Raw genomic sequence first — 26,946 nt, forward strand, 5'->3', positions numbered from 1 at the left:
ATTTCTAGGTTCGTGAATGATTTATGGGTTTGTGAATGTGATGTTCTTGTTCTTGAAATCAGGAAAATGTGATCTTAAGATTTATATTCTTGTGTATTCATCACTACAGAAAAAACAAAAACGAGTGTTCTTCATATTCATATTGTTGTGTGTATTCATCCACACACACATACACACACATATAGAGAGATGGACCCTTTTTATATTTTATAATTATAAAATATTTAAGAAAAAATTTGAAAAATAAATATACTAAATGTATAATAGTCTTTTTAGTTTTTTGATGGACCAAAAACGCAATGAAACTAGGTCAAAAGGACCATGTAGCCAAAAAATCGAGGTTTGGACTAAAGCTCGGAAAAAATACATATCACACGGACAATTTTTAAAGATTTGTCTTAAATAAAAATGAATTATTTTTCGTTTTACACTTTCAAATTTTGAAAATTGAAACCAATTTCCTACCGTTGCAAAATAAAGTAATAATTTAAAAAACACTATATGTACGTGAAAGTAGTCTGCCTTGGCCCAATTGTCCATTGCGTTCTTCCTTTTTACGTCGTCACAACGCTCCCTCACTCAACAGGTATCTAGGGTTTTTCATTGATCCTCAAATTTCTTAATTTCTACTAAAATTTCTCCCTGTTTGTTTCATTCATCATAATCTACACTTATTCTAACCCCTATTTCATCAGGATTTCGTTAAACTTTGCTCAATTCAATCGATTATGGGTCAGATCCAATACTCCGAGAAGTACTTCGATGATACGTTCGAGTACAGGTAACAATTATTCTCTCAAACCACTTCGATTTGTTCTCTATTTCTCCTAAATCGTGATTATCTTGTTCAATCTTTCGTATAACGATCTCTAACAATTGGTTTTACGATTTTCTGAACTTGTTATTGATAGGCACGTAGTTCTTCCTCCAGAAGTCGCAAAGCTTCTTCCGAAGAATCGTCTTCTAGCCGAGGTATGTTGTTGATTCCAACGATAATTAGGGTTTCATATACGTGTTTATACGACTTCTGTATATAGTAGAGAAAGAAAATCGATCATTACAACTATGAGACTTTTATGATTTTGATTTTGTGTAGACGGAATGGAGAGCAATTGGGGTGCAACAGAGTCGAGGATGGGTGCACTATGCGATCCACAGACCAGAGCCTCACATCATGCTTTTCAGGAGGCCTTTGAACTATCAGCAGAACCAAGAGAATCAGGCTCAAGCTCACCAAGGTCTGCTTGCTAAGTGACCCAACAACAATTAGTATTTTGTGGTATGAAGTATGAACACACATCTCATTTCCTGTAGAAATGGGTAGATGATAAAGTTTGATAATCTGGTATCTGAATCATATTTCAGAATGTTAAGTTACTGTAATTTGGTTTATGATGATGATCATGTTTTCAGAATTTTAATAGTTACTCCTTGCTATGGATCAGTTATACTCCTCAATACTTTGTTGGCATAATGGCATTGATTTTCTCTTGATCCTTGAAGCATTTTTAATGATATTTTTTCAAACTACAATTTCTAGAAAATGCAAGGTTTGAAAATTGTTATTTCTCAAAAATTGGATCAAAATTTCATAATATATATTTTTAAACAAGAAGTAGGTTCGAAAATTGATAAACAAGTTTGAAATTCTGAAATTATTCATGAGTTTTGAACTTGTTCATTGTGTGTTTGAGTTGATTTTTTAATCGTTTTCAAATTTGTATTCCGTGTTAGATGATATCCTCTGAAAAGAGAATAGGAGAAGAAAAAGCCGGTTACATTAAAAAATGAAGATCCTAAAAAATATGAGTGGGAAAGAGATATGAAATCAAAAAACGTAGGCATATTTTCGAACTAGGTACTTATTTGGATTATTTTTTCAAAAACTGATCATTTCCTAAAATATTTTTGGAAAGTATGGTTATTACGATAGGAATGCAAATTTGACCATATATTTGAGTACCACGGATATTATATATTTTTAGGTTGATTCTCGATATAAATTATACTATAAGTACATATTAATAGGGTAAATTGTCCGATTCGTTTCTCGTGCAAGTACCAAAATACACGTTTGGTCTCTATTTTCAAAAATTAACTCGGATCATCCATCGTTTGTTTAAAACTTGCACGTTTTATCCTTGAAAGATGAATTTGTTGCAATTTTAGTCCGTTCTAGATTTGAAATGACCATAATTTCCTTTTGTATTTATTTTTTGTTAATCTAATAATATTTATTCTTATTTATAATTTAAAAAGAAAATGGACCCCTTTCCTAACACCCCCCACCCCACCCGCTCTCCTGTTATCCTCTTCTCCCGATCCACTGTTTTTCGCCTTCCTCTGATCCTATTACGATCATCATTTCCGACCACCCTAATGTGCACCTTTCCTGAAACCTATACCCAAATGGTTATAGAAATCGAAAATCATTTTAGAGATCAAACTCAAACGAACAGTCAACCTGAAACCCAAATAGTTTTAGAAAATCAAAAATGGTGGTGGATCTTTTTGAGAACCTGTAAAATTTGAGCTTTTCGAAAATGGTTCCAAAAAAAACATGTAAAATTACAAATCACCCATGTGTTCATCTCTTTGACCCTCTCTCACTCGATATTGCATCACAAAAAGTTTCCATTTCCAAACCCATAATCTAACCCGAAATCAAACCCACAAATCGAACCTTGAAATCAAACCTACCATCGAGGTGGCGAGAGTGAGACGAGAAGATAGGTGGAGAAAGAATAATGGAAGCAACATAACTGTTGATGGTGGTGCAGTGGCGGTTCCTACTTTGATGACGATGGAGATCGAAGATGATGGTGGTGATGGTTTTATTCACCCGGTCTAGGTATTTTGTTCTCACTTGAACGCACCCTTTACCTTTTTGCTTTCTGATTTGTTGCAGATCGAGAACAGGGAAACATAAATGGTGATGAACATGTGGTTTCGTGGGATGGGTAATCTATGGATAATATGGTAGTTATGGTCGAATATTGTTGTAGGTTTGGAGATGATAGTGATGATAGCAACGTTTGTGAAAGTGAAAGTGGGGTGATGGGGTTTTCATCGGCGTCAGGAGTGGGTGAGAAGAGGGAGATGGAGAGTGGGTGAAAAGAGGGAGATGAAGGTAGAAGATGAAGGTAAAACGACCTGGGGAATTGGAAGTGGGTTGGGGGTATTTATTTTATTTTATTCTTATTTTTTAATTTAAAACTGGTAAACAAATAAAAAAAATGAAAAAAATAAATTATTAAGGTCAAAATAACCATTTCATGTCAATAGGATGAAGGGTACAAGTTTAAAGCAAATGAGTACGCGTTAATTTTTGAAAATAAAAAATAAACATGTCTTTTGACACCTGCACGAGATCCGTGTAATTTACCCATATTAATATTAATTAGAAAATGAGCTTACCAACAATAGACTTCGGGATTTCAAATTTTCGTCAAATATCTTTTGGATATTATCACATTTGGTCCTTATAATTATGTAGTTCATAGAAAATGTCCCTATGAGTTTTTTTTGAGTTTTTTTTATAGAAACAATATGTTCGTAGTTTTGGTTAATATATAAAAAATAAATTACAAAAATTGTCCTCATAAAAATGTTTGTGTATTTTTTTTACTGAAACAATCCATATGTTAAAAAAATATACAAGAAGAGCTCGTACCCCGACCCTTGGCAATATATTGTCATATCTTGTCCCTACATTTTTTGTTCTCGCACTTTGACCACATGAGTTTTGTATATTTGTTGGTTTGCTCCCTATACTTTCATCGTTACGTAATTTCGCCCCCTGCGAAGCGGGGAGTAGTAACTTGCTAGTTTTAATTATTTTTAATATTTTAATAGTTTTTTTAAAACGGTTATGAAAAGGTAAATTAGATATATCATTCAAAACAGAAAATTATTAATAAAACCAAACTAATCGTGAATTTTTTAAAAAAAATAATTGAAATAAATATGTTTAGGTTGATTATGGGATAGTCTTTTGTGAAAAATTACATATTTTTAAAAGAATAAGTTTAGAAAAGTAAAGAATCTACTAAATTTTAACCGTTTTATTAAATGAAATAGGTATAAAACTTGTGTATTATTTGGGTTCATTTAAAAGAAAATTAAATATAAAATTCTAAGAAGTTTGAATTTATAAGAAAAATTAGAAAAATATTGAATTATTAAAATTAAAGTGTTTTTTCCCTTTTAAATTTAAACAAATAATTTAGATAAATAAACAAATGAAACTAATGAGGTTTTAATTTAGAAATTTTCAGATTAAAAGGAAAGTCAATTAATAATTTTATATATATTTATTATTACATTTGTTATAATTATTACACTATGTGTACAACCCGTGTATTACACGGGTTAATTAAAAAGAATTAAATATTAAAATGTAAACACTAAATATTTTTTTAAATAAAATTTTGAAATAAGAAATGAAGAAACATATTAATTACAATTACGATCATATTTATTATATTTAATACTTTACATATATAAAATACAAATATTATGTGGCTTTTTAATTTTCAAAATTAGAAAAAACCCAAAAATTGACATGTGGATATTATTTATTTCAAAAATATCATAAAATGACAAGTGTCAAAACTAATGAGAGATTGACATGTGACAAAATAGATCTTCATTTATTATAGTTGATTTAAGGGAAATCTTCATAAAAGTCCCAATATTTACAGAAAAGTTACACTTTAGTCCCAATATATATTTTTTTTTGAAAAAAAAAGTCCTGAAAACCGACAAAAATTTGCAGTTTAACCCTTTTTGACCGGTTGAAACCGGTACCAAATTAATTTGGGACTATTTCGTAAACTAACCCAAAATATTGGGACTTTTCTGTTAACAAAAAATATTATGACTTTTCTGTAAACAAAAATATTATGACTTTTCTACAAACAAAACCCTTATTATTATTAAAAATATAAATAAGTAGTAGGAATGATACAATGGGAAAAACGTGTATTAAATACACTCTTGTTTTCCATATTTCTTTCTTTTCCACAACGATTATGGCATCTTCAAAACCTAAAAAGAAATATATATTGCTAAGAATCGTAAGCTAAGAAATATATATATATATATATATATATATATATATATATATATATATATATATATATAATAAGCTAACAAATATACTAATCTGTTCTAAAGAATATTATTGTTAAGAATCGTATTATACCTTCAGAATATGTAAAATATATTCTGCAAGAAACAAATTTTGGTTTGCATCTTAATTTTAAATTCGAAATCAATTATCTAGGCATTGATCCATGAAATGGTTGATAAGAACTAATTCGGTCCATTTGTAACTCTTAACCAATTATCGAACACTTGGTATGCATTACTAGCCAATTTTGAATCAAATCCAGGGGACAACTATAGCTCACAACCTAAGATGAACTTCATTATTAAAACAGAAAATATATCAAAATGAACCAATTATTGTCTACTTAATCACAATATTTCAAATTAATAAACATTAAGAATGAACAATAGAATGAATGAACCCTTCGCAAACCACGAGTGATAACATATGTTGAATGAGTCATTACAATACATTGAAAACACCATATATTTCAAATCCACCAAATCAACAAACATATTATTTGCATCAAATAGTAAATTAATATAAAAAATAATGTAGAAAAGTAATATTTTATATTGAATTGAAGTTAATTACCTTCATTAATCTACATGCCAGCAACCAAAACCTCCGTGAACGAGACTCTGAATTTAAAATACATTTCAACTTTTTTCACTTAAAATAGAACTAGTTTAATTTGGGTTTCATTTTTGTTTTACTACTTAAAAAAATATGCAGAGCAAGATGCACAACACCATTGAAGAAAAGAACGAATTTTTTCGTTTTCCCATTGTATCCCTCCTACAACTATCAACTGATCTGCTACGTCAACGTTCACCTAGTACTTATTTATATTTTTAATAATAATAATAATAATAATAATAATAATAATAATAAGAGTTTTGTTTGTAGAAAAGTCCTAATATTTTTGTTTACAGAAAAGTCCTAATATTTTTTGTTTACAGAAAAGTCCTAATATTTTGGGTTAGTTTACGAAATAGTCCCAAATTAATTTGGTACCGGTTTCAGCCGGTCAAAAATGGTCAAACTGTAAATTTTTGCCGGTTTTCAGTACTTTTTTGTTCAAAAAAAAATTTTAGGACTAAAGTGTAACTTTTCTGTAAATATTGGGAATTTTCTGAATATTTCCCTTGATTTAAATATTATGTGGAATTTAATAAAATGAAAAAACCACAAAATGTCATGTGGAAAAAATTTAATTGAAAATAACCATAAAATGACATGTGGCCAAATCAATAAGAATGTGACATATGGTAAAAAAAATTATTTATTAGAGTAGAAGATATGTTTCATTGTTGAAAGATTACAATCATCTTTGATTTTTTTAATATGAAATGAACTAGAGCACAAACAATAATGAATATAATTAATTATAACCATCCTTAAAATTTATACGCTTCATTTTTTTAAGATTGTATTGTCATTTTTTTTATTTCTTTTGAAATAAAATGTTGTCATCTCGAAAGAATCCCCGCATTTTAATTCAATTGTGCATGTGTGTATGATTTCTAAAAATAATACCCATCTAAGCAAACCCCTTCTTATCATTTTCTTCTTAATCAAACCAGTCTTTCCTCCTTTCTCTTGTAATCGATCACACAAAGGTTGTATAAAAACGTAGAACTGAGGTCGTTTTTTGTGTGGTTTGGTAGCACTCAAAATTATAATTCGTGTATGTTAAAAAAAGGACAAACATGAGCGTCTCCTTCCTTCCTTCCCTCACTCGATACTTTCTCTTAAATCTGGATTGTAGGTGTGGTTACAATAAAATCAAAAAACATGGGCCTTTTGTGCGAGTTGAAGATGGTGAATTGGCGATGGTGTAGGTGGTTGATGGTGAATCAGTAATGGTGTGGGACGAGATTGAGATGATGATGGTGGTGTGTCATGACTAAATATAGGGTAAATGTCAATTACGTAAAATTGTAGGATTGACTAAATCTTATTAGTTGATTTATACGTAAATTTACTATCATTCCCTTATTTGAATTTTTTAGATCAATGGACGATATTGGTTACTGGAATGATTGGTGCACAAATATCCGAGTGTATAAGTTGCAACTTCTCAGATGCTATACAATTAGATGTCTTTGGTATATCTTATATGTGATGCTTCCATTTATTTCATATCCCGGTAAGGTCCTCATGTGTCACTTGCAAACTTGTACCATTGGTTAGAACTAACTAAGGGTATAATTGTAGTTTATCCTAATTCAGTTAGTTAGTTAGATTGATTAACAGTTTTGGTTGTTAGATAGTTAGTTAGAGCTTATTTTCTCATTCATATATGTAATTGTAATTAGCTCGTATTCATTAAATGAAATCAGAGAGATCTTCAATTCATTTCCTTCTTTCACTCATCTCCAACATGGTATCACCGTATCAGAGCGGGAGTGATTTTTTCTTGTTCTTTATTCTTTCAATGGTTGAATCATCTAGTTCTTCATCAACCATTGATCATTCAAGTGCCTATTTCATAGTTCTTCAGATAATCCAAGTTCTTTGCCCGTTACTTCACCATTCGAGGCAATGGCTTCAATTCATGGAAGAAATCCATAATAATTTCACTATCTACGAAGAACAAGTTAGGATTCGTAGATGGATCAATTCCAAAGCCTCTTACTACTTGTTCTAATTACCCTAATTGATACAGAGCTAATTCCATGGTGATTAGTTGGATTCTTAATTCGTTGTCGAAGAACATATCTGAGAGTGTTCTATTTCTTCAAACAACATCTGAAATCTGGAATGAACTCAATCAATGTTATGAACAATCAAATGGAGCTCTTTTATATAAAATTCAACAGCAAATCTATTCATTGTCTCAAGGATCTGGAATTTTTTTTACCTATTTCAAAAAATTAACAAAGGTTTGGGATGAGCTTTGCATTGTTTAGAACTTTCCTCTATGTTCATGTGAATCGGGAATTGTTATTCATAAATCCCTTGAAGAACAGCGTCTTATTCAACTATTGATAGGACTGAATGAAAGCTATAAAACTCTTCGTGGACAGATCTTGTTGGTGAAACCACTCCCAAGCGTTTCCACTGTATATTCTTTGATCATTCAAGAAGAACAACAAAAGAGGTATAACTAATAAGTCTCATATCAATGTTGATTTGATATCTATGAATGTTTCTTCTAAAATTCAATCAAAGAAGCATTTGGTTTGCAATCATTGCAAAAAGACTGGGCACATAAAATCAACATGCTATCGACTATTTGGATTTCCTTCCAACTTCAAATTCACAAAGACAAAGAAAGATTAATACAAATCAACAGTTCATAATGTATCTACTATGTCAGATCTTGGTATATCTGAAGAACAATATCATCATCTTCTCTAATTGTTTAATGCTATAAACATTGCTTCTTCATCAAATAGCCAAGCCAATACCTCAAGCAAAAAAGATGTTATGGATAAGGAAGGTAAATCATCATTTTCATTCAAACATTTTCCATTAAATGTTTATAAATCATCAGATCAACTTCAGTCTTGTTTATCTTGGATTTTTTATATCGGAGCTACCGATCATATGGGTTCTAATAGAGGTCTTTTCACTACTTTTCATAAGTTGAATCAGTCTCACATGATTGGATTGCCTGATGGGCATGATGCCTCTATTGAATTCTATGGTGATGTTCCAATTCATTATTCAATTGTTCTTTAAAAAGTATTGTATGTTCCTCAGTTTAAATACAATCTTGTATCTGTATCCAAACTTGCTTCCCAACTCCAAACATTCTTTCTAATAGACATTGTCTAATGTAGGGCCCTTTGATGAAGGATAAGATTGCTCTTGGAATCATAGGGAATCACATTAATGATCTATATGTTTTCAATCATAATGTTCTTAAGTCCAATTTGTCTTTTAGTTTTCCTCTAATCAAACACTTTGTTTTTCCAAGTTCTTGTAATTCTAGTAACAACTCTGATGTAATGTTCTGGCATAATCGTTTTGGTCATGCTTCATTTGAAACTTTAAAACATCTTTCACTTGTTCCTTCATCTTACAATGATAATATTCCTTGTTTAATCTGTTCTAAAGCTAAATAACATCATTTTCCTTTATCATTAAGTCATTCTCACTCCAAGGAACCATTTGATCTGATCCACATTGATATATGGGGTCCTTACAAGCACTCATCTCATAACAGACACAATTTTTTTAACAATCGTAGATGATTACATTTGAAATACTTGGGTACACTTGTTGAATAATAAGAGTTATGCATTAACACTTATTAAACACTTAATCAAGTTTGTTCAAACCCAGTTCTCAAAAACCATTAATGTCATAAGATCAGACAATGCTTATGAACTAGGAAGCAGCAACGAAGGAACATAATTTTATTCTTCTCAAGGAATCATTCATCAAAAGTACATCTCTTACACCCCACACCAAAATGGAATCGTTGAGAGAAAGCACAAACATATTCTTGACTTTGCACGTGCCTTGTATTTTCAAGTTGGGTTGAGCACACCTTATTGGGGAGAATGCGTTAAAACTAATGTGTTTCTCATCAACAGAATGCCTACTAAAATATTTGTTTTTCAATCATGTTATAAAATATTGCATAAAGAAAAGTCGAATATTACTATTTTAAGATCATTTGGGTGTTTGTGTTTTGTTGCTACTTCAATTGTAGGAAGAGACAAGTTTATGCCTCATTCTCAAGCATGTGTTTTCATTGGCTATCCAAATTGAAACATCCCAAAAATACAACCCAGAAATTTCTTTTTCAAAACATTATTAAAGCCATCAACCATCCAAAATCATAAGTAAAATCATAATCATGTATCATAAACATCATACTATCTGTCTCAAATCAAATCTCATATCCAAATATCAGAGTCTAGCTCCCAGGGTGAAGACTGTGGTGTGTGCCATGCGATCATCCCGAGCCCTTCCCAGTGCTAGTGGAAGTACCTTAAACCAAAACTGAAAACAGTAAGCACAAAGCTTAGTGAGTCTCCCCAATCTACCACATACCATCTACACACAACATGCAACTAGGAGATACGGGCCTCTCCCACACTCGTGGAGATACGGGCCTCGCCCACACTCCGCTAACTGGGAGATACGGGTCCCGCCCACACTCCACTATCTAGGAGATACGGGCTTCGCCCACACTCCACTGTCTAGGAGATACGGGCCTCGCCCACACTCCACTATCTCTGAGGTACGGGCCTCGCCCATGCTCAGCTACTTCGAGATACGGGCCTCGCCCACACTCGACTATGATGAGGTACGGGCCTCGCCCACACTCAACTACTAAACCCAACATACAAGTATCACACAGACAACATGTAAAGCTAATCTACTACTCATACATCATATTTAACTACTACTATGAGATAAAGGCCTCGCCCACACTCTGCTAGGATAGGATACGGGCCCCGCCCACACTCAGCTACTATCATATCACACTACGGGCCGACCTTAGTGCCGTAGACCCGTTCCTACTGAAGGAGAACTCACCTCGTGTAACTGGCTGCTGATATCCCGAGTGAGAAATCCCTATCTGGTGCTCCGGCGACTCCCGACTACAATCATATAACACTCTGAATCAACTGATGATTCCACATGGAGTAAATGACCAATTTACCCCTTCGTCAAAGTCAAAGTCCTGGTCAAAGTCAACTTCCAGTTGATCTGACTCGCCGAGTTGGGCCACCAACTCACCGAGTCCCTATCATTTCTTCTATTCCTCAACCCGACTCTACTCGTCGAGTTTAGCAAAGACTCGACGAGTTCTCCTCCTATCATAACATCGAGTTGTCCTTCATCTGATTCACCGAGTTGTATGAACAACTCGTCGAGTCCTCCTTCATCATATGAACATGTCCAGTCTACGACTCGCCGAGTTGTATGAACAACTCATCGAGTCTGTTCTTGCGGGTAAGGAGATTGCCTTGGACTCGCCGAGTGTGTTCTTGCACTCGTCGAGTCCCCTGATTCCTAGATTATGACTATATCTTAATATATCGAATCACTACCCTGGACTTGTCCGAACCTTTCCAACACTCGATTGGGGTTCCTTTGAACCACAACAGAAAAGGGACTCAAACTCTGGACTCGCCGAGTCCCAAGAACAACTCGCCAAGTCGATCTTGTCCATTCCTTATATCTCGATTTCTGACGTACAACACTCATCTAAAAGGTAGATCTGGGCTACTAAGACCGATCTAGCACGTAAAGTTATGAACTTTACGTGCATGCATGGAAGTATATGCTTAAAGGACCCAAAATTGAGGTCTAAAGGGGTGCATGGGCTATCATGGCCATAAAGCTTGCATTCTCATGGCATGTACTCGATTCCAGAACCTAGATCTGAAGGTGAATCGACTTAGGACGAGCAGGTCTCAAGGATTAAGCTTGTTGGACCCAAAACTCCATAAAAATGACAAAAAGAAGATCTATAAAACTACAAGTCAAGTGTTAAGCTTGATTACCAGAAAGTGTAGCAAAGGAGGGCTAGCTTCTGGATCTACTTCTTCTCCTTTGAACCTTCTCTCTTTCCTTCTTCTCTACCACTTCAAGAAAGCACAAAATCACTCAAAATAGGATGGAATCACTCAAACTCACCAATGGAGGGCTAGGGTTTTGAGGGGGAACGCTCTAGAGGTGTTGGAGGCTGGGATGGGGGCTATAATGACGTTTAAATAGGGTCCAAACCCTAAGAATTAGGGTTTCATCCAGACTGGCAGACTCGCCGAGTCGGGAATGGACTCGTCGAGTCGCCCCACTAAGTCCACGTGCATTCCCGCTTCTACTCGACGAGTCGGGCTACTGACTCGTCGAGTAACCCTTAAGAAAGGAAATTCAATATTTAAATTACATACCATGAATGGGGCGTTACAAAAATGCTCAAAAGGCATACAAAGTGCTCAACATTGAAACCAAAAAGATATTTGTTACAAGAGATCTCAAGTTTTATGAGCATTTGTTCCCTCTACATTCCTTTAACAATCAATCTTCATTTGATTATACTCCTTCATACATGCATATTCCTACTTTTGAAGAACAATCCAATTCTGAAACACCAATTCAATCTGCTTCAACTCATGCATCTTTTGAAAATGAAGTTAATAAAGAACAAAATCATCTTCCTATAAATGGGAATACTCGACCTACTAGAACAAGACAACCACCATCTTCTTTACAAGATTATGTTTGCAATGTTTCTCTATCTGATGTGTATGAATGTTCTCATACCATAACCAATCTGTGCATCTCAATTTGCACTTCTCTTTCATTTGAATCCAAAAATGACCAGTTTACCCTTTAATGTTATTCTACATGAATTTGAGCCTCTTTTCTATTCTCAAGCAAAGGGTAATGTTCATTAGGAAGATGCAATTTAAAAGGAGTTAGAAGCATTGTATTATAATAACACTTGCACTATTGTCAAACTTCAAAAGGGCAAGAAACCAATAGCATGAAAATGGGTTTATAAACTGAAGTATAAGGCTAATGGGTCAATAGAGAGGTATAAAGCTCGATTGGTTGCAAAAGGATTAACTCAAAAAGAGGGCATCGACTACCATGAAACCTTTTCCCCTATTGTCACGTTTATAACCATAAGATGTCTTGTTTCTGTTGTAATAAAAAGGGGTTGGCTTATTCAACAATTCAATGTAAATAATGTTCTTCTCCATGGAGATCTACATGAAGAAGTTTATATGAAAATACCTCCAGGGCTGCAAGTTGAAACTTAATCTTTAGTTTGCAAAATAAACGAATCTCTTTATGGCTTGAAGCAATCTTCTCGTCAATGGTATGCCACGTTATCATCAATCTTGCTAACAAAAGGGTATACACATTCCCAAAATGATCATTATCTCTTTCTCAATTCAAATAATGATCTTATCATTATTGTTGTTGTGTATGTTGATGATATTCTGATCACTGGGAATAATCTAGATGAAATTGCAGCTTTAAAAACATTCTTTGATGATAGTTTAAAATCAAGGATCTTATGAATATTGGGTATTTTCTTGGATTGGAATTTCAAAATGTGCCCTCTGTTATGATCATTCATCAATAGAAGTTTATTAGAGAAATACTTGATTTACATTCCATGAGTAATTCTAATCCCGTTTCTACCCCTCTACCTCCAAAATTCAATGGTCATCAAGATGATAGTGAATTGCTAGAAGATGTCACAACTTTCAGACAATTAATTGGAAAGCTTGATTACCTTCTTCACACAAGGCATGATTTATCTTTCACAGTCCAATATCTTAGTCAATGAAATCATAAGCCTTCCAAAAATCATCTCACAACTGCTTTGCATGTATTAAAATATCTCAAAGGAACAATGACCACTGGATTACATTTCAACAATTCTCAAAGTTATAATTTTGAAGCTTACTGTGACTCAGATTGGGCTTCTTGTCAGGTCACTCGAAGATCTGTTAGTGGTTTTTTTGTTATGTTTGGAGGATCACCTATATTCTGGAAGTCAAAGAAATAGTCAAATAGTTGACTATTTCTTTGTCTTCAGCGGATGCAAAGTACAGGTCCATGAGAAGAACATGTGCAGAATTAGCATGGGTAACAAGAATTTTTAGTGATTTACATGTTTGCAATATTCAACCAATTCCTTTATAATATGACAGTTAAACTGTAATTTATATTTCCAGAAATCATGTATATCATGAGAGGGTCAAACATATTGAGATTGACTGCCATTATTATAATAATAATAATAATAATAATAATAATAATAATAAAAGCTTCAAGAAGGTCTCATTCAATTGTCTCATGTTTCCACTAATGCTCAAGTTGTTGATGTATTACCAAAGCTTTACCGGCTCCATAACATAAAGAAGCAATTACCAATTTGGGTTCTTTTCACGACCTACTGATTGGGGGGGGGGGGGTAGTTAGATTGATTAACAGTTTTGGTTGTTAGATAGTTAGTTAGAGCTTATTTTCTCATTCATATATGTAATTGTAATTAGCTCGTATTCATTCAATGAAATTAGAGAAATCTTCAATTCATTTCCTTCTTTCACTCGTTTCCTACACCATTAGGTAGTTCATCAAGCATGACAATCATTCGGTTTATGGTTATTTACAATCAGTCCCTTCCTTCAATGGAAAGTCTGAAGAGCCCCACCTTGCATCAATATTACCAATCCTTTCTCTTGTAGTTAGTTGCCTGGCACTTAACAAGTTGTTTGTTAATTCCGACACATAATACACATCCCTTACAATTTGTGTTCTTCGTTTCGCTTCTAGTTTCACACTTCCTTGACCCATGACTTTTATCCGGATACTATTTCCCAATTTGCGTTCTTCCTTTCGAGCATCGTTCTAATACCACTGTTCGCAAGTCACTTACATATAAGAAAAGTCAGAAGATGTATCAAGTGCTTGAAATTGTTTGAGGAATCAATGACTAATTAAATACAACAAAAAAACATAATAGAAAGGCAAAAAATCTAACCACTATATATACTTTATCGAAATGGAAATTCAAAAACACAAATACAGGCGTGAGAATAGATCCACCGTTTGACTACCATTAGCCCTTAAAGAGAAAGAATCATGAATTTATTAATAAAGAAAAGTGATTTGTACACAACAGTTTTTTGTCGTACACAACAACTTATGCATTATATAGTTGTACAGTACAACATTTTAAAACACCAATTGTTATGTATGAAAAAAATTGTTGCGTACGAATCAACTCTCATTAATAAACTTAATTGATTTTCCTTACAAATAGCTTTTACATAAGTGATTTGTTTGTAACTTGTAAGAACAAGACAAGATGATGGTAAATATAGATCTAGATATATATTATTTTGCATGAATAAAATATTATATAAATAGTAATTGTTTGGACGAGGAGATCGAATATTATTAATGAACTAACAACATGTTAGAAAGAAACAAAACAGAAAATAATAATTGACCTTTAATATGTTGAAAATTTATGAATGTAACCCTTCTAAGTTCTAACTAAGTACTAACAACGGAGATATGAAGTTAATTTGTTTTCGGGTATTTCAAGTTATTTTCATTATAAAGATTAACTTCAACATCGCAAAAACATTAGAAAAACAAACGTATGCATGTATATATTGATTGAAACTATCAGAATAATTATTAAAAAAAACAAGACATAATTGAAAGATATGTTGGAATTACACTCGTAGCAAGATTTACTTAGTTGTTTCGCATGAAATGGGAGATCCCTTCGATCAATTTATGAGTCTCTTGAGAGGTTTTCGGGTCCACGTCAATGGCGATCTTATTGAGATAAAAACTGTGTCCAACTCCATTACTCATCAACAACTCAACCTTCTTCCCAGCTTCTTTCATCTCTTGATAAAACTCCATCTCCGTTTCTATCATCAAGTCATCCTCCGCCAAACACATCAGATACGGCGGCAAATCCAACCCACGCAGCGCCTCTCCCTCTCCCATCGGACATGTTATCGGGTGGTCTCTGGTGGTGCCCTCCGGCAACCCCAGCTGCAGAAACTTATACAACATATCCCGAGTAAAAAACGGAGACTCTGGTTTTTCCAACTCCGACTTGCTTTTCACCGATCTGAGAAACCCTGGATGGATGAGAATCGCTCCGGCCAGTCTCAGTGGATGGAGATTTTCTCCGGCTACCCTTTTAGCTAGCTGATGGACTATGTTCCCACCTGTGCTGTCTCCGATGAGGAAAACACGGTTGAAGTCTCCCTTACAAGACAGCCATGGTTGGTGTGCTTTTTTATTGGCCAAATCTTGGAGCCAGAGAAGGGTGGAGTAAGCTTCATCAATGGCGGCAGGGAGGCGATGCTCAGGGGCAAGATGGAGATAGGTACTAACAACGATGGCTCCAGTTTCACATGTGAGTCGAGTGTAGGTATTATAATACATGAACCAGTCAGCTTGGCTGATGCAAAACCCTCCACCATGCAAGTGGAGGATTATGGGCAGCTTTATGGGGTCGTCGGGAACCTCAGGGAGATAAACTCTAACGCGAAGATCATCGGAATCTGGATGGATGAAAAGGTCATGGGTTGCTACGCCGTGGATGAAGCTGTTGTGAGGCGGGACTGGATCAGACATGAACTTGAATTCTGGTGGTCCTGTCCATGTCCGATCAACAAAACCGTCGTCATAGACTGTGAACCAGCCGGAAACTTGGTCGACGATTGTTCTTTGGGGAACCATATTCATATTCTATTGCTTTGTGAACACAAGTGAGGTAGAATGGTTGGATGAATTGTATCCGTTTCCAGTTTCGAGTGGTGTTGGAGTTTTTTTTTTTATAGAACTGGAGGCAGTGGAAATTGTTTATGGAGTCAATGCCAATGGTAAGAAAAGGTGATTAAAAAATCTGATGAAATTAGAAAAATGAGGGGTAAGGATAAAAATGTTATTTCCATGCATTTAACATTTGTTCAATTTTGTCTAGACTTATTTTTGGGTAATACAAATATAAATTTTAACATTAATAAAAAAAATATTACAAAAAGTATACGATTAAAAGAAGTAGACACTATGTTTAATGGAGTTGGAAATCTATATTAACATTTTAAACGAAAAAACATTTTTAAAAAATTGTATGGTTTATTTAACTCAATAATCCCCTAAAAAGTATATTACAGATGTTCTAACTTCTAAACACACAAAAAAAGTGCGTTTTTTATCAAATACTTATTTTTCTAAATCTATCATTTTTTTATCATAGTAATAAAAAATCAGTTTTGCATATAAGTTTTTGATATATAATACTATAGGAAAATAAAAAAAATGTTTTTAAATTATAATAAAGGACAAATTGCATACTATGTTTTAGTCATTTTTAATATTAAACATTATTAATCAATTTATTCCAACCTACCACCCAAATTTCATATTTTTCTAAATCAACCATTTACGACTTCTATAAGGAATTTTCAAGTTTTACATGTTGACTTGGAACGACTTCTATAATACTGGTAGGTGTGGACAACGTCAATACCGGCGTTATTGGGAAAAAGAAAAAAAAAACGACGTTATAAAATGTTATGGTGATAACGGGGAGCAACACGCAGGTTAATAACGTCTGATAACAAGGAAGGGGGCGGTGTTCACCTGTTATAACACCCAATAATACGGGTGTTGCCCATACCTACCTCTCTAATCAATTTATTCCAACAAACCACCCAACTTTCGTACTTTCATATAATATTCTCCTAAAAGTTATATCACGTGAGGTATGCATAGAAATCGATGTCAATCGTTTCTATAGTTTTCAAAAGAGTAAATTACACGAATGGCCCCTATAGTTTAGGGTAATTTGCATGTTTGGTCCATAACTTATTTTTTTAACTCGGAATGTCCTTACTATTTGTTTTTGTTATGCGATTGGTCCTTGTTTTACCTAAAAATAGTATTTTGCCCTGAATTTTTTTATTTATTTAAATAAACACACTCTCAACCTCATCCCCTCACTTTACCTTACTTACCCCCATCATTTTTCCCTATTTAAATAATAGTCTTTTTAAGTAAGACATGGACCAAGTGCGTAACAAAAACAAATAGTAAGGACCAAGCGTGTAACAAAAACAAATAGTATGGACCTTCCAAGTTAAAAAAATAGGTTAGGAAACTAAACGCGCAAATTAACCCAAACTATAGGGACCATTTGTGTAATTTACCCTTTTCAAAACGAGTAACTTTTAAAGAGTGTTAACAAGGGTAACAGGCTAAACTTATATTCGAACCCTAAAAAATAACTTCAAATCATCTCAAGGGCAATATGTTCGATAATTTAAAGGTTTTAAAAAATTAATGGTTGATAGGTGTATATTTTTTTATAGTTTATTTTAATAGATTACGTCTTATTTTTAGTTAATCTCCCTTACATATTTTACTTTTTGCTATTTTCTATCTAAATCATGTACTTTCAAGTTTTTGTGCTTAATTTGAGATTTCTAGAAGGTTGGCGCAAAGTGAGTGACAATCATGAGGAAGACGTTAACCAAGTGGTAATGAAGGTTTGAACTTTGAACAACGGGACTCGTGTATATGGAGGATGGAAACAGTTGAAACTATAATAACTTATGGGCTGCTAGTTTATCTTGAATGGAAGATCGGAGCCACATTGGGCTCATGGGTTAATTAAGCAACATTATGCTTATGGATTGGTTAAGTAAACATTTTGGCCTTGTATTACATCTTGAATTCCAATAATTTATTAACCAAATATTCAAATAATGAAATTTCAATATCAAACATTATCTCCATATTGATTTACATCAATTTTATTTGTTTAAATTGCATTCAGTCATGTGTTAGTTTACTTAGATTTTTAAACAACCAAAATACTAAAAATCCTAATTTTTAATTTTACTATCGTTTTACAAGTATTTTTTGCAAGGAGATTTTTATACGGTTACAAATTGAGCTAATAATTATGGATTCGATCCCTTTACCATTATACGTTATTTCGTTGTATAAGATTTAAGATATTTATTTGTTGGTTTCGACAACCACCAATGGTTCAATAACCATCAATTCAATAACTCATAATACAAGTCAATGGTTCAATAGACCAATAATTCGATAGTTTAAAGTAAAAAAAAATTTGAGGGAATAAAACACTTTAAAGGCAAACAAGCGAATTTCACATCTAACAATTTCAATTAAGCAAAACATATAATTTTATTCCCAAACCCTATTCAAACTCAAGGTCCAATCTCATATTGATGTTGTAGTTAGGGTTATGTACGGTGAGTCATTCCACATGATACACTTTCAACGTCCGATCTAAAGTTAAGGCTCATGTACAACTAACACAAAAAACCTCATACACTTTCAATGTACGTTGTAGTTCAAACCAAGCATCATACACTTATGAAAAACCACACAATCGCCACACATGGCGATCACTAATCTTTTTTGCATATGAGGCTTATCCAAAAACCCATCACCTTTGAAACATCACGCAAGCGCCACACATGGCGGTCACAAATCATTTTACATGTTGAATCAATAAAACAAAATGACCAATTTACGTTTAAGCACATACACTCTTGGTATAACTGACATTAGAAAGTATATATGTTATGTTTTAGTTGTAACACCCGGAATCTAGAAGGCTAATTAAGGAAAGGTAATTTTAATTTAAGAAGTCAATTCGTCGAGTTCAAGGGGGAGAACTCAACAAGTAGAAATATTTTGGTACGCGGGAAATTGAAAACCAACTCGACGAGTTGGACAGGGTTTGGGAAATCCTAAATCCAGGATTTTGCACCCTATTTAAACAACTTAAACTCTAGGGTTTGGCCTCATTTCCAGCCTCCAAATCTCTAACCCTAAATCTCGAAACCCTAAGCTAGTTGGAGTGATTGTGAGCCATTTTTTAATGTTTTGTGGGTGTTGGGAGCTATTGGAAGGACTGGAATCTTGAAGGAACAAGGAAGAGTTGCTAGATCCAGAAACCTCACTCCATTTTAGTCACTTTCTAGTAATCAAGTCTCAAACTTGACTAATAGTTGACTATATCTTCTTCTTAGCACCCTTTGCTGTTTTTGGTCAAAATGATATGATTCTTGAGAGTTGGACGTCCCAAATGGAAAGCACTTCAGATCTAGAGTCTTTAAGGATTTTCATGGCATAAAGGTGCCAACTTTATGGCCATGGAAGTCTCATGCAACCTTTAGACCACCATTTTGGACTTTTGAGCTTCCAGGGGCCATGCAGGTAGAGAAAGCTGGAAACTTTACGTGACAATCTAGTCCCTAAGGTCCATATCTATGTCCTTATGATATATATTGAAGTTTTGGTGGTTTTTGGATTAAGTCATAAGCCTTTTTGGGCTAAGGATTGAGTTTTATGCCATTAGGGTGGTTCTCAATGGGTAAAGTTGGAAACTTTACCCTTATAGTCGTGTTTTTAGACTAGATCTCGAATATGGGGCTTTGGGTTGAAGATTAGTGGTTGAATGCATTAAGAAGGGGTTAACAGAATAAGGAACCCGACGAGTTGATTCGAAGTGTCCCGATTCTGTTGAAATGGAAGAACTCGACGAGTTTGGGGAAAACTCGATGAGTTGATGCAAGATATCGCGACTTTGTGGTTTACGGAAACTCGTCGAGTTGAAGGATAACTCGACGAATTGAGTCAACTCATAACGTTGACTTTGACTTTGATATTGAATTTGACCTTGACTTGACCTTGACCAAGGTTGACCCTGGAGGATTATGAAGTATGGAATGACTGCTAAGGGAGGTTTTATGAAGGGTTGGGCCCAATTTGGAAAATTAGGCCATTACTGGGCTTTTATGGAATTTATGGTTATGGGCTCTGGTCTCAATTGTGAGTCTTGATTGGACGATTAGTGAAACAATCATTTCACCCCAAGTAAGGATTATGGTTTGTGGTGTGGAACCTAATTGTTTACTGGGTGATATCTGGCATGGATAGCTCGGGGAGTCGGCGATACTACAACTAAGGATTCTTGCAGTAAGCTTCAACGTTTGAGGTGAGTTTCCTCTTGTTTGAACGGGTCTAAGGCACCAATGTTGGCCCGTATATATGTATGTATGATTGTATGTTTCCGGACCAAGGTCCGATGTCGGGCGGTGCCCGATGAATGTATTATGTGTGATTCTGGACTACGGTTTGATGTCGGGTGGTACCTGATGTTTATGTGCATGTTTAGTTATACTTGTTGTCTGCGTGATGCTTGTATGTGTCTGGTAGGGAGGTGAGTGTGGGCGAGGGCCCGTATCTCATCACTAGTTGAGTGTGGACGGGGTTCCATATCTCATCATTAGCAGAATAGGGGCGGGCCCCGTGATAGGCGAGGCCTTGGGACTGGAACATATAATATTGTGTATGATTTTCCTTATGTGATAACATGATTATGTGGTATTGATTGTATGTGTATAACGGGCGAGGCCCAGTGACAGACGGGGTCTGGGATAAGCATATATGTATACCAAGCGGGGGCTGATGTCAGGCAAGGTCTGATGCCGGGCGGGGGTCATGTATGTGATTATGTGTATGGTATGTTGTAGGCTGAGGAACTCACTAAGCTTCGTGCTTATAGTTTGTAGTGTTGGTTTCAGTTACTTCTGGTTTCAGGTACTTCTGTTAGCAAAGGGAATAGATTAGGGTTAAAGATCTATGAAGGATGCCTTATATGCATACTGTATGTGCTTATGGAACTGCATGCTAGTTCTGATTACTCGGTGATATGATGGCTTGATTAGGATATGCTTGGTTTTGGTTACTCAATGCTCGAATGTTGCTTGCTTTGTGCTGTTAGGAGTTATAGTTATCTTTAACTAACTAGTAAACGAATACGCTAAGTTACATATCATAAGGACTAGAAATTTTCAGCAGGATAGGTTTAGCCTTATTGCACAACTCTTGTCCGAGTCCAACCGTTGTAGGAAGAGACCTCTCATTCGAAGAATTATATGGTCTTAGTAATATGTAATGGTATTCGCGAGCTAGTTGGGGAGGGATAACATGGACTCCTTATGCAGCTGGTGGCGGAGAGTGGGTCGGAGATTACCCTAGGGTAAGCCTAGGATGAGATTAGTGTTTGGAGTTGTATTAATGAAATAGACTTGGTGGAGTCAATGCAATCCTAGGGGAAAGTACGGATAGATGTGGAAGGTAGTATGTGTTGGATTAGTGTCTAAGTCCATAACTATATTTGGTATGTACTTGACCCGATTGTAGCATGGTCATTTTGGGTTGCCTTCACCAAAGCAACTTGATTGGATGGTTAATGGAGACAGAGGATATTATGGTTTATTAATATATTATAAGAACAATATATTAAAAGAGAAATCATATTATTTAATTAATATTAGTCAATAATTAATTAAGAATTAATTTTGTGACTAAAAGAGATTAATTAAATAAAGGGTACTGGAATTGCAATTATAAGGTAATTGAATTATGGGATGTGGATCCTTAGAAAGGAGGTGGACGAAATAAAGAAGGGAAGCCCATATTGATTTCGTCCAAGGGCCTCATTCTGTAAGGTTCTTTGGACTGCTTAATGCCTAAGCTATCTAATTAGGGTTTTGACTGAAACCCTAGCAGCACACCTATATAAAGGACCCTATGGCACCCAAAATCGGCTACCACTTATTTCTAAGAGTTATAGAGCCGAATTTGGAGCCTCCATTCCCTCTCTTCAAGATCATATTCTTGCCTTGGTGTTTGTAAGCCGTTAGAGGTATTACAATTGTGATACTAAGCTCTTGAAGTTAAAGATTCTTGCTACTTGTGAAAGGTAATCATCTAAACTTGTTTTAGTTGTTAATTTCGAGTTCCATATGCTAGATCCAGGGTTTACAAGCTTTGGATGATTTGCATGTACAATAGAGAAACCTAGATCCAAAGCTTTAGGGTTTTACATGTGCACTTAGGATTGTTCTTGTGTGTAAAACCCATCAGTATGGGCCCGTACTACTGAAAGCAGAGGATCCGTACCCGAGTCAAGGAGGGTTGCGATGAGATCGGGAAACTTGTAGCATGTGATCCCTCAATGTATGATGAGTATTCTGATGATTGTTATGATGTATTTTCAGTATGGTGACGCTACGTGATCAAATGATAAATTTAAAGTCACTATTATTAGATTATGGACTAATAAACATGATTTGAGATAGAAAAATGTATTTTTATTATAAGCTAACAACAAAGTCGTGATATACAATATCCTTCCACAAGCTCAAAATCGTCGCTTCTCATACCCACAAGCTCTCCAAAGTCGTAACATTCAAAATGAGAGGGAGAAGAAAGATTATGTCTAAACCATGACAAATTAACACAATAAACACTTAAACTTTCACTTCTTATATTTACGTATTTAACCATTAAATTGTTGGATTAGTGTCTAAGTCCATAACTATATTTGGTATGTACTTGGCCCGATTTTGCATGGTCCTTTTGGGTTGCCTTCACCAAAACAACTTGACTGGAGGAATAATATAGAAAGAGATGATTATGGTTTATTAATATATTATAAGACTAATATATTAAAAGAGAAATCATATTTGTTTAATTAACATTGGTCAATAATTAATTAAGAATTAGTTTTGTGATCAAAAGAAATTAATTGAACTTAAGGGGCTGAACTGTAATTATGTGATAGTTACAAAGCTGGGCAAGGAAATCCTAATAAATAGGGTGGACGAATTCTAGGGATAAAGCTTTCAGAATTCGTCCATGATGGGGATTCTAGAATTAACTTATGGGCTGCTTGGTGGCTAAGTAACCAGATAAGGATAATCACTGAAACCCTAATTCCTACACCTATATAAAGGACCCCTTGGCATGGGAATTTCGGCCACTTGAACCCTAGAAGTCCTAGAGCCGAAATTATCCTCTATTATCTCTCTCTTGCATCTTCCAATTGTGTTAGGCGTGTCAAACCCAACAAATAAAGGGTACAAATGACTCCTTAAACACTACTACTATGCACTAAAAACGTAGTACAAGGTAAGTAGGGTCGATCCACAGAGACACGGGACAAGTGTTTATACCTTTTTGTGTAAGGTACAAAAATGGTCACAGAATGGGGGGAATTTATAAGCAATGATTTAAAGTATAGAATAAAGCAATAAGTAAATGATTGATTAAATGAAATAAGTTCAAGATTTGTAAGTACTCCAACTCTATGCAAGACAAATTAGCAATGTGATTCCATGGATGACAAGATATTGTTTAATTCTATCTAAGTTGGTACTTGAAAGTGTTAACAAGCTCTAACACTTCCCATTCACCACAATAATTAACCAAAACAAGCTCTTTGATTAATCCTAACCTTACCAATCTAATCTAAACAAACTCTTAGAATTAGGTTGAAAGATTGCATTAAACTTTATGTGAATGTTCCCAACAACACTCCATACTCCTCATAAGCTCGGGAGCATAAGAATGTGTGAATAAGATTTACACTAAATTCATTCAATAGAAATCAGTTTAGTGCTTGTTATCTAGTCCAATTTACAAAACAATTACGGATTTTGCAATTAGATAACTTGAATGATCTAATCCTAATTCAAATGGCCGATAAGAATCACAATTAGAATCAAACATTCGATTGAAACAAAATTAAATTCACTAGATAGAAAATTGAAAGAAAACATCAAGTCATATGATTGAAATCACAACTAGAAGTCAAGACATAAAGTTGGAGAATCTAGGGTTCTAGCCACTCATGACTAGAACAAGATCACAAATCTAGAAAATGAAATTAAAGTTCTTACAAAATGAAATCAAATGTTCCCAAGTGTTAATCTACTTCCAAAAGCTCTGAAAATCGCCTTCTCTATGCCCAAAAGTCGACCCCTTCCAAAAAAACCGATTGTCTCAATTATATGAGAGTAAAACTACTTTAAAAACTGTCGAGACGTTTACACGGCCCGTGTAAATTAAAGGGTGCAATTTACACGACCGTGTAAACAAGAAAAGTTGAATGCTCCTGTATATGCGTTTACACGACCCGTGTAAATTATAGGCTTCCATTTACACGGCCGTGTAAACTCCTGTAAAACCAAAATCTTCATTTTCTTCATAACTTCCTCCTCGATGCTCCAATAGCCCTGAAATTTTACCCTCAACTCTTTTTAACCTCCTAAAGCAAGATCCAACCTCCAAAAGTCCCTGAAATATTACAAAAGTGTGTGAATGGAATTGCATCATGAAAAATTCCGAAAATATGCAAAATGCATGAGTTTAAACCTAAATGCAATGTACTTTTATGAAATAAAGCTACAAAATGGGTACATGAAATGCACCTAACAAATCTCCCCAAGCTTAAACCTTTCTTGTCCTCAAGAAAGAACAAGAAAATTTAAACCGGAGAAAATAAAATAAAAGAGAAGAAAAGAAAATCAAAGTTAAACTTTTTTTTTTTTTTTTTTGAAACTTGATGCAAGAAATCAAAACAAACATGAAAAAATATATCCAACCCAATTAACCTTGTTTTGTACCATAGTTGAGAATGTACCTGTCATGCCTTGAGTCAACTTGGCTTTAGTCTCAAAATATTATATGATAATAGAAATAAGACTTTGGCCACTCCCTAATACAGCTCAACAGAATCAAAGATCACAACACTAATTCCCTTTCAATATCATCAAGTCAATTCTTTGAACAAATTATGGTCTTACTCTCGTGAAATTATATGTGACAAAACATGCTCAACCATCTTTGTTTCATAAAATATAAAAATGCCCGATTCCAGCTATTTGTTGATCAACAACAATCTTTTTCTGAAAAATCTTTTCTAAAAATTCCCTAATATTTATCCAGATTGGTTACAAACTTCAAACCACTTACACCGGTCAAAGTAATTAACATTCAGTCCCAATGTCATAAGTTCAAATCCAAGTCCAAGGGAATCTTTTAGCAGCCTAATATTTTTCCTAAACATAATATTCAATTAAACTATAAACACAACTATATACAAACTTCCTAATTACATTTTTTTTACAAATAAAGCTCATGGCTTTCTTTGAAATCCGTGTAACGGGCTTCCAACCAACACATCCAGATCAAATGACCTTAGTGTGCTAGATTTAAAAGGATCCATCGGGTTTACTTGCCCGAACCTCAAAGACCACAGATTAGCTTTATTTGGTTATTAAGTTCATGACTTTCTATGGAACCCGTGTAGCGAATTTTCAACTCAATCAGTCCCAAACAATTTAGCTTTAGGCGATTAGATGTAAAACACCCCTCAGAGTTTACTTGTTCGAATCCCAAAGGTCACAGATTAACTTAATAATATATATATTTTTTAATTTATTATTATTATTATTATTATTATTTTCATATAAATAAGATAACATATAACACTCTTATTAATTTATTTGCTAGGTCTATTTCTTTATATTTTCGTCCTTGACTTTTCTATTGTGGGACATCTCACGGTCTATTACCGTGAGGGACTTCTAGACATTTTTCGGGGGACTAAAGGTCAACATGCAAAGACCCGTAGGTATAGTTGGAAGCTATGTCCCCAAGCACGGTATATAAAAGGGAATGAGTAGAAATGACTTTTTAGAGCGCTGGAAGGCTCGGAACGTTGAGATTTTGTATTCTTTTTATGAACTTTTGAATTTGGCATTTTAAGTTCAATTGAGCACTTACTACTCATAAGACCAGTCATATGTCCCAAAGAATCGACTCATACCTGCTGTTATGCTCAAATGTTGACAATCTTCTCACTTCCTGTTTTGCACAAGTAGCTTCGGGAGGTGTGTTTGTGTGCGATTAACTTGCTTTTAGATTTTCAATAAAAAGAGCAAGTCTAATCTCAAGGCACATGACTCATTTACCAGCTCAACTGTTTCGAAAAGATTCGGTTGCTTGGGATTGGATCAATTGTTTTTTTTTTCAAAGAATGCAATGCAAAAATTTGGATGCAAAAAAAAATAAAAAAAATTAGAATAGAAAGAAAATCTTTTTGGTTTTTGAAAAATTTTCTATGCAGAAAAATGAATAAGAAAATAAAAATTAATGCAATATGTACAAAATTAATGCAACCTACATGCAACGGAATTTATGCATGGATGGATGCCCCTCCCCAAGCTTAAAATATAGCATCGTCCTCGATGCTTAGAGAGAGACATAGTCGACCTATTAAGAGTCGGATGGTGGAGGATGGTAGCTGATTTGGGAATGGGTCTAAAACATTCACAAATGCACACCAATTGAATTTTAAGTAAAATATGAACGATTAAAGATATGGAAAGAATTTACAAAATCTTTCTTGGTGCCTCACAATTGTGGTGTGAACCTCCTCTTCATCCTCCCCAAACTATTCGTGAAGT

General features: G+C 34.4%; 2 protein-coding genes across 2 annotated transcripts; one reads left to right on the forward strand and one right to left on the reverse strand.

Moving 5' to 3' along the window:
• The first annotated feature begins 508 nt into the window (after positions 1-508).
• On the forward strand, positions 509-1,458 carry LOC145106253 (cyclin-dependent kinases regulatory subunit 1-like). Its single transcript, XM_079043265.1, has 4 exons — positions 509-586; positions 696-781; positions 912-972; positions 1,097-1,458. Exons 2-4 carry the CDS (start codon positions 729-731, stop codon positions 1,253-1,255), a joined length of 273 nt encoding a protein of 90 aa, XP_078899391.1. The 5' UTR covers positions 509-586; positions 696-728; the 3' UTR covers positions 1,256-1,458.
• Positions 1,459-15,160: 13,702 nt separating this feature from the next.
• On the reverse strand, positions 15,161-16,373 carry LOC145106260 (putative carboxylesterase 17). The gene has a single exon (XM_079043271.1). It carries the CDS (start codon positions 16,325-16,327, stop codon positions 15,317-15,319), a length of 1,011 nt encoding a protein of 336 aa, XP_078899397.1. The 5' UTR covers positions 16,328-16,373; the 3' UTR covers positions 15,161-15,316.
• Between the last annotated feature and the right edge of the window lie 10,573 nt (positions 16,374-26,946).

This window comes from Lactuca virosa, chromosome 1 (genome assembly GCF_052849685.1).
Source record: "Lactuca virosa cultivar CGN04683 chromosome 1, Lactuca_virosa_CGN04683_v6, whole genome shotgun sequence".
Lineage (NCBI taxonomy): Eukaryota > Viridiplantae > Streptophyta > Magnoliopsida > Asterales > Asteraceae > Lactuca > Lactuca virosa.